A 9,652-nucleotide genomic window follows, 5' to 3' on the forward strand; every position below is an offset into this window, starting at 1 on the left:
AAAAAACTAGCATCCATATAACCAAATTTAAAATGTTAGTCGTGTGTTATTAGTATTATTTTGAGACATATCATACAACAGTTATCGACTTCTGTGCTGGTTGTTTGGTGCGATATAACCAGGAAAAGTGATATCCTGGGCGCTACTTAGCACACCAACTCACATTGACACAAGTACATAAATGTGTGTTAAGGACTTCTTAATGTCTTAGTTCTGCCATGGATAATTTCGCTCGAGTGTTTATTAGTAACTATTGAATACATTCATTTTAATGGATAAGAGAGTTAGACAAGACAGGAATAACCTTTAAAAATCTGGAAAATATAAATAGTGTATACCAAAACGGAAAGGAAAATATAAATAGTGTATACCAAAACGGAAAGGAAAATATAAATAGTGTATACCAAAACGGTAAGGAAAATATAAATAGTGTATACCAAAACGGAAAGGAAAATATAGATAGTGTATACCAAAACGGAAAGGAAAATATAAATAGTGTATACCAAAACGGAAAGGAAAATATAAATAGTGTATACCAAAACGGAAAGGAAAATATAAATAGTGTATACCAAAACGGAAAGGAAAATATAAATAGTGTATACCAAAACGGAAAGGAAAATATAAATAGTGTATACCAAAACGGAAAGGAAAATATAAATAGTGTATACCAAAACGGAAAGGAAAATATAAATAGTGTATACCAAAACGGTAAGGAAAATATAAATAGTGTATACCAAAACGGAAAGGAAAATATAAATAGTGTATACCAAAACGGAAAGGAAAATTTTAAAACCTTTGCTTGGACTCATTGTTTGAATTGGTCCAACCAAAGTTACATGTACTTGGTATAAGGCGTTTATTATATTAGATAGACCATTGTCAATTAACATCTGTGTAATTGTCAATCACACAGGGATCGTTCGATATAGGTTACCACTTGACTGGTAAAGGGATACACCAGTTATGGGATGTAAAAAACTTATTTAATCAGTTCTGTTGTTTTCGAAGTATCGTATAAAACCGATAAATCTCAAGTGGTCTATCGTAAAGGGCATTGGGTTGTGGATGTCGCCATGTTGGTAGTGTTGAAGTTCAACACAAACAAAGTCGGCCTGATTGTGCCTGTTATCTGGCATGCAGTGTGGGCTTTTTTTCCGGTGGGAATTGTTCTGCGTTCAAGGTGACGTTTGAACAGTCATCATGGAACTGCTATGGATGCCGGGGAAACCTGGTCGCATTCTTGACGCGTGCGCAGTGAGTGCCACTGCGCAACCGGTGATCGGTGTGAGTTTAACATCCGGTTCCAGTGGGTGAACTCATGTGGGCCCGTGCCGTATTTGCCGATTACCACTCGACCCACGAAATCGTCCCGACTTTTGGAGTTATAATCCCACACCGTTATCACGATACTGGTGTTTTCCAACTGTTGTGGTGTCACGTTGAAACTGACCGATTCGTTGAAAACGGGATCAATATTATTTTTCTTGCAAGTAGTTTTCTTCGTCTTGATTGGTTTCTCAAAGTGTACCATGGTTACTTTTACGAACGGATCTGTTAATGTAAAAGTAATCACGTTATATAATGAGCTCATCATTGATATGGTGTGGTGGACATAGCCGAAATGAAGAAGGTTTTCTATCGCAATAGGACACGGTTGTAAACCAACGCCATAAACATGAACTGACGTAATTAGGTTGTGTTTAAGTCACGTCACCTAGCGTATGTAATGAGTAGCTTATGTTATCTCCCTTGACTACATGCTATTGGTAACATTTGCGACAATCCTACCAAACACTAAGGCTAACTGTAATTCTGGAAATAAGCCGATGTGAGTTGTAAAGCTAACTTTATGTCCATGCATCTCCATTGTGTTGGTCTATCGGACATACCGCCTGATCAACACGCACAGAGTGCTCCAGCTTCATCACTAAGACGTTATTTTGAATGTATTCCGATGTCAACATGAATATTTCATATGATAATGGCTGGTAATGCATTGTCTTGTAGCCCCTTGGTTGCTTTTATGTGTAGTGGGTACATTCCGAAGCCACACCAAACCAGGTTACTACTTAAAGGCTTTCTCGCTAAGGCCGGTGTTGTTTAAAGTGTACTGAGCTTACAATATATTAACCAGCTTTTAACAGGAATTTCCGAAAGCATTTCTGAGCGATATTTGAAAATTTACATGATGGTAATTTAAAAATCACCATACAACCCTCTAAATAAATAAATAAAAAAACACTGGCGACGCATTCCAGCTACAAGGAATGACTACCAATACCAGCTTCAAAACCTAGTTACACACACTAACAAGCAACACAAGTTATACACCACAACTACCAATACTAGTTACCAAACCTAGTTACACACACTAGCAAGCAACCAGCATGTTACCAATACTAGCTACCAAAATCAGCTACCAGTTCTACGCTAGACACATACAACAGTTACCACAACTAACTACCAACACTACCAGCATGTTACCAATACTAGCTACCAAAATCAATTACCAGTTCTACGCTAGACGCATACAACAGTTACCAAAACTAACTACCAACACTAGCTTTGCATAATATAATTTATGTTTCTGTATCAACGAGGCAGCTTGCTTCAGTATCAAACAATATCAATTTAACAAAACAATCATATTTTTTAATTTAAATTAATATTAATTCTTTCATTTTTGTTTTGAAAAGATAAATGGATAAAGAGATAAGGCAATTAAGTTGACTTCTGTATACCTGAGCCGCCGACCATGTCTGTCTGGAGGAGCTGTTTAGCCTTGATTACGTCGATGTTCAAACGTCCAGCGCTCGGCAGGTAGTTCAGCGATAGAAGAATCTCACCAAGGTCCTGTCGCTCCTGTAACAAATCCAACATATGTATTACTTACCCTCCTATCAAAGCATAGCTCCAACTCAATACTCTCCAACCAAAACCAACCATACTGTCAATAAATTAATCTCCAACCAAATCATATTAAAGCGCTGAAAAATGATAATAAATGGATCGGAAACAACATACATGACCAATTTTATATTTCCGGGTAATTTGAATATTCGAGTATCAATCATGTACCTTCGAAGGATCATGACACGTCAAATCGTATGTCACACTTTGACCTGATTTTGTTGAATTCTTAACATTATGTAAAACCTTTACAACAGCATGTATAAAGACAATCACGGAGTATTGCTGGAGTTTAAATTAATATGTACACAACAGAGATGTTCGGGTATAGACAAGCCCACAGATACACCACAGCCATGGAGGTTTTCTGGATTGTAGACAGCCATGGGGATTTTTCTGGATTGTAGACAGCCATGGAGGTTTTCTGGATTGTAGACAGCCATGGATGTTTTCTGTATTGTAGACAGCCATGGATGTTTTTTGGATTGTAGACAGCCTTGGGGATTTTTCTGGATCGTAGACAGCCATGGATGTTTCCTGGATTGTAGACAGACATGGGGATTTTGCTGATATAGAGGTTGCTGTGATATAGGCACTACAGCCATGGATGTTTCCTGGATTGTAGACAGCCTTGGGGATTTTTCTGGATCGTAGACAGCCATGGATGTTTTTTGGATTGTAGACAGCCTTCGGGATTTAGCTGAAATAAAGGTTGCTGTGATATAGGCACTACAGCCATGGATGTTTCCTGGATTGTAGACAGCCTTGGGGATTTTTCTGGATTGTAGTCAGCCATGGGGATTTTTCTGAAATAAAGGTTGCTGTTATATAGACACTACAGTTATGGATGTTTTCTGAATTGTAGACAGCCATGGATGTTTCCTGGATTGTAGACAGCCTTGGGGATTTTTCTGGATTGTAGGCAGCCATGGGGATTTTTCTGGATTGTAGACAGCCTTGGGGATTTTTCTGGATCGTAGACAGCCATGGATGTTTCCTGGATTGTAGACAGCCTTGGGGATTTTTCTGGATTGTAGTCAGCCATGGGGATTTTGCTGAAATAAAGGATGCTGTGATATAGACACTACATCCATGGATGTTTTCTGGATTGTAGACAGCCTTGGGGATTTTTCTGGATCGTAGACAGCCATGGATGTTTTTTGGATTGTAGACAGCCTTGGGGATTTTTCTGGATTGTAGGCAGCCATGGGGATTTTTCTGGATCGTAGACAGCCATGGATGTTTTTTGGATTGTAGACAGCCTTGGGGATTTTTCTGGATCGTAGACAGCCATGGATGTTCTCTGGATTGTAGCCAGCCATGGGGATTTTTCTGAAATAAAGGTTGCTCTGATATAGACACTACAGCAATGGATGTTTTCTGGTTTGTGGACAGCCATGGGGATTTTGCTGATATAGAGGTTGCTGTGATATAGGCACTACAGCCATGGAGGTTTTCTGGATTGTAGGCAGCCATGGGGATTTTGCTGAAATAAAGGTTGCTTTGATATAGACACTACAGTTATGGATGTTTTCTGAATTGTAGACAGCCATGGGGATTTTGCTGAAATAAAGGTAGCTGTGATATAGACAATACAGCCATGGATGTTTCCTGGATTGTAGACAGCCATGGGGATTTTGCTGAAATAAAGGTTGTTGTGATAAAGACACCATGTATACAGACATGGAGATTTTGCAGGAATGTGAACAATAATCGCCTCATACAACCATGTAAAGAGATCAATAACACATTCTGTCCGGAACAGGGAAATGCAACCTTAAATAGAGAACAGATTCTGTAAATTGTTAAGGAAGAAAAAGGAGAAGAAGAAAGAGAAGAAGAAAAAGAAGGCTGTGATCTTATTGGACAATCGTTGCTCAGCGTCTTTGTATCGAGTTAGAAATGCTTTGTTTGTATCGCCGCATTTATAACGTTACCAAAATGAGAAATAAAGGTATGTTAAGGTGTGTCAGTACAATATAAGGTTTGTATCCAGCCCCAAAAAGGTATGTTAAGGTGTGCCAGTACAATATAAGGTCTGTATCCAGCCCCAAAAAGGAATGTTAAGGTGTGTCAGTACCATATAAGGTCTGTATCCAGCCCCAAAAAGGAATGTTAAGGCGTGACAGTACAATATAAGGCCTGTATCCAGCCCCAAAAAGGTACGTTAAGGTGTGTCAGTACAATATAAGGTTTGTATCCAGCCCCAAAAAGGTATGTTAAGGTGTGTCACTACAATATCAGGTTTGTATCCAGCCCCAAAAAGGTATGTTAAGGTGTGTCAGTAAAATACAACGTTTGTATCCACCCCCAAAAACATAACTTCAACCTATTTTTCTTTAAATGCAAACTGTAAACACGTCTCTAGTATCTTTTTTTGAATGCTGCATGGTGTTTCCAAGTTCAGCCATTTTATTCATTTTTCGAATATCCGGTAGAATCATAATAAGTTCGAGGTGTTTTCATGACTGTGTAGGAAAAGTCTGCGAAAGTACGATTTTAAAGGGATAGCAGTCGTAGGGAAATTAGTTTCCCGCATATAGACAAAATATAGACTGAAACGTCAAACTACTTAAACAAGTAGAATAAGTTGGTCCTTATATGAAAAAAAACCTGGCATACATGTAAAAAATAACAAAAATATAACAACAACAAAACTGCCACCTTAAATGTAACGTGTGGACGATCACCCATTAAGTCATTGACCACGACCAACTGTGCTTAAACGAACCCCTGTCTCACTACACTGTTTTCCCTATGTACAGTACAACCTCCCACTAACCTTAGTACAGTCTGTACCTCGGTTACAGTACAACCTCCCCCTAACCTTAGTACAGTCTGTACCTCGGTTAGAGCGGTCGTATAGCGATTTAAATCACGGGTTTAGCCCTGCTGATCTTTACGCTCAGAAAACTGTTGTTGATTGTATTTTGTTTATTTTTATCTTTATTTTTTGAAAGTCCTGTAAGGTACGTCTTTCTCTATCAAAAACTAGTGTTTTACCTGAAAAAAATACAGTTTCCAATGAGTATGTACTATAGAAGTATGGTTGGCAAACATGTAGAAAGAACCATACGTATGTAAAGTTTACTTCAGCGACTATTTTACAGAAAAAAATCTTGGAATATTAACAGTCCGACATTGCAAATGTAATAAGGATAGCAGGTTAATCGTATCGTCACACGATGATCGACGTATTTACGGCAGGAATGTCCACTAAGTCATTCTGTAATGATTCCGTGTCAATCTAAATTGCGAAAATCACTGCATGGATACCAAATAACACATTGCCAATCGGGGAAATAGAATCTAAATTACCATGATATTACAGCTAGCAGGCAGGCATAAAATGCATTAAAATTATTATGTGTATACTACGCGGATAGCGGATAAGAAAGTGTGGTCACTTATCATCATTACATTTAAATGTTGTTATATCAGAATCTGGGTCGATTACTGTCAAATACACATTAATATATTATCAATATTTATTCATTTCCTCCCAACAGTATATCACGCTCACGATAATCAGACTACCGGACGCACTGGAGTATGTTATCTCAATATAGGGCACATTCTACAACGCACGCGATGTAACGAACTGTTTGATTGGTTAATAATCATGTTTAATTGTAGAATATATACGAGCGTGCATGTTATCCCCAACCAATAAACCATGCACGAGCGACGCATAACAAAAACATCTACCGTAGATCAAAGTAGTGTGCGTGACTGGTCTTGGGCATGCTTAAATTGTCCAGCGAGGGTACATACGTGCATGTACATACTTGGTATCTAACCGTTTCCAAATACGTCCATGTTTTAAACGAGCAGAACATGACCACTTGGTGCAGCAACGAAAAAAGCTGCGCGCGGCCTGTTGGCAAAATTGAAACAAACAGCACATGACATATGTTTGCACGTGCGCGAAACAAAGAATACACACACTATAAAAGTAATTGGATTATTTTGGTTAAGGCGCTGAGGTAGATGCACATCCCATTTAATTTTGACGTAAAGGGACATCATGAACATGTGAGTGTATATTACGGTGCAAAATATCAATAGGGATTTCAAAACATGATATATTAACTCTGGTCAATATAGACTGGGCTACGCTCTTTGACACTATTTTTAATTCAGAGGCGAAGCCTGGCGGAAAAAACAAACCTACATTAGAAAATCAAGTCAAAGACCAAAACGACCTTCGTGGATATTTATGTTTTCAATGGAAATTGATCTTGTAATCATACATTTACTGGTTTATCCTATATTTTATAAGGCATCTTTTAAATCTTATTTAGATAGGATACTTCTTCAAGCAAATCGACTATTCCAAACCCTTGACATACCTTATATAGAATGTATAGGTGTATATTGTATGTATCGTCTATAAGTCGAAAACGACGTGTTGATGGATTATTTCGTCTGGGAACGGCTTTCTTAAACTTCAATGTATCATCATGTTACATAAGTTTACCGAGAAGAATGATTGCTGTATCAATTTAAAAGCACATGGCATAAGAAAGTCGTCTGTCGTAATGTTAAAGAAATCGTTGTAAAATCAGAAAAAACGAAGAAAGCAACATTTTAAGAACCAAGAAAGCAACAATTTAAGCGTAAATGAGAACCGATTTTGTTTTAGATTTCCCCCACTGATTTACAGTAAGCAGTATATAAATTTGTAGGAGGGTGATGTATGGGGTTGTCCACTTTCATTGGTTTTAGAGTGAAAGAAAAATAGTCGTATAGATGTAAATCACAGAGTTGTTATGTTTTTGTCTTCTCATTGCTCACCCGAGGTCATATCAGGTGTTCCCTCGATTATCTGTGGGATTTGTTTTCTTACGACCAACCCATAACATTCTCCTTTTCACAAAATTAAATAAGATAACGGAAAAGTATACGAGATATATCACAAAGCATATACCTTATCTAGTATATAAGATATGTTATAACGCATATTCATTTTTTTTTTTAATTAAGAAACAATTGAACAAATATCGTGTAAAATCTCTTAAACTAAATTTTATGTAATTGTGTTAGAAAAGAAGTTAGATGTGATCATCATTGCCGATTGACCTAAAACAGAAGTTTGGTTACCTTAGTGCTAGGCATCAGTGGCTTCCACATGTGACCTCCCTTGATAAGGTTGATGTTGGCGAGAGGCAGGTACACCTGTCCGATGATACAATGTCGTGAAAATCTGTCAAAATCTTTGATGAGAATCTCAAGCGTCCTCATCTGGGCTTCGTGGAAAGGTATCTCAAACATGAAGTATTCGTTCCATGTAGGGTTCTGTGTTTTACGTTGTACGGAAGTCTGCTGTGAATTTTTCTGGTCTGGTAATAGACATACCTTACAGTAAGGATTTGAGTGAGCCATGTCTTGCTTGTTTTCATCTAAACAATATGGCGGCGGCAAATCCTTGGATTCAATCACCTTGACGACAAGAACTTTCGTGGAGACTTCGTATTGTAGACCGATATGTATCTGGCCGAGCTGAAACTTAGCTAATTTTTCTTCGTCCGTCAGACACGGCTCTGCATCTTCTTCCACTTCGTACAGATCTCTCTGGAAGTTTTCGATGCTAATTTCAGTTTCACTTGGAAGTCGTCGTCTCCCTTGACGCGGTTGAACGCTCTCTCTGTTTGCCGCCCAAAATTCTATTGGCTTCATATCAATGATCGGCGTGTTTATGCCTTTCCGGAAGTCTCCACTTATCTGAGAAGCAGACGACACAGAGTCCGTTCGGGAAGTCGCGGAATCTGACTCCAGACGATCCCGGAAACTTTTGTAGCTCTCGGCATATGAACTTGTGGAATCAAGCCTGGAGTTTGAATGTCGAAAGGAATGCTGAATGTCAGATTTGGTTAGTTTCTGCTTCTTTCCATTAAGACAACATTCACAGCAACCACCGTCTTGACAGCAGACGTACTCCACAATTTTCTGGGCACACATTTGCGACTAAAACAGAAACGAGGCATACATTAAAAAGGGGGATTAAATATTTATTTACTTCAACCAAGCCAAAAACCAAACGCCATTTCTCACACAGCGCAAAGAAGCTGGTAACTGGTTACTGTAATTTCTGAAAGGAATATATATGGACTTAACAGCGTTTTTAATTGGTCTGCAGATATGAACGAGAAAGCGTTTATGCTACAGAAGTCTATATACCGTTTGATTCCTGTGTGGATTTCACGTGATGTAACATATTAATGATATTACAGGAAATGCACTTGTAATTAAGACAACATTAACAGGACACTATGTGGAGACCAGAAAAGCAACATTCATACATACAAATAACCGTGATGTCATTTCACAAACAAGTCCATTTCTGAGAAGTAAACAAGATTCTTTAGTTTAAGAGCTTAATATTGCTGACATATGCATATAAGATGTCTTTGCGAGTATTGTGCCGATTGACAATGGGATGGTTGATACAGCGTGTTGCAGTGACAACGGGAACCACAGTGTCCAGATTATCAATGGTTCATACCTAGTGTTGTATTGACAATGGGAACCACAGTGTCCAGATTAACGATGGTTCATATCTAGTGTTGTATTGACGATTGAACCACAGTGTCCAGATTAACGATGGTTCATACCTAGTGTTGTATTGACAATGGGAACCGCAGTATCCAGATTAACGATGGTTCATACCTAGTGTTGTATTGACAATGGGAACCACAGTGTCCAGATTAACGATGGTTCATACCTAGTGTTGTATTGACAA

At 38.3% G+C, this 9,652-nt stretch overlaps 1 protein-coding gene across 1 annotated transcript in view; it reads right to left on the minus strand.

Annotated features, from left to right (window-relative positions):
• Window positions 1–858: 858 nt before the first annotated feature.
• The window catches only part of LOC110460861 (synaptotagmin-17-like), a 19,185-nt gene continuing 10,391 nt past the window's right edge, over window positions 859–9,652 (minus strand). The window contains exons 2-4 of the mRNA XM_021514055.1: window positions 8,014–8,877; window positions 2,742–2,862; window positions 859–1,551 (exon numbers count right to left, since the gene is read on the minus strand). Coding sequence (XP_021369730.1) covers window positions 1,199–1,551; window positions 2,742–2,862; window positions 8,014–8,877 — 1,338 coding nt within the window. The 3' untranslated portion in view covers window positions 859–1,198. The remainder of the gene's footprint in view (window positions 1,552–2,741; window positions 2,863–8,013; window positions 8,878–9,652) is intronic.

The sequence above is a fragment of the Mizuhopecten yessoensis genome, unplaced genomic scaffold, assembly GCF_002113885.1.
Source record: "Mizuhopecten yessoensis strain PY_sf001 unplaced genomic scaffold, ASM211388v2 scaffold10497, whole genome shotgun sequence".
Taxonomy (NCBI): Eukaryota; Metazoa; Mollusca; class Bivalvia; order Pectinida; family Pectinidae; genus Mizuhopecten; species Mizuhopecten yessoensis.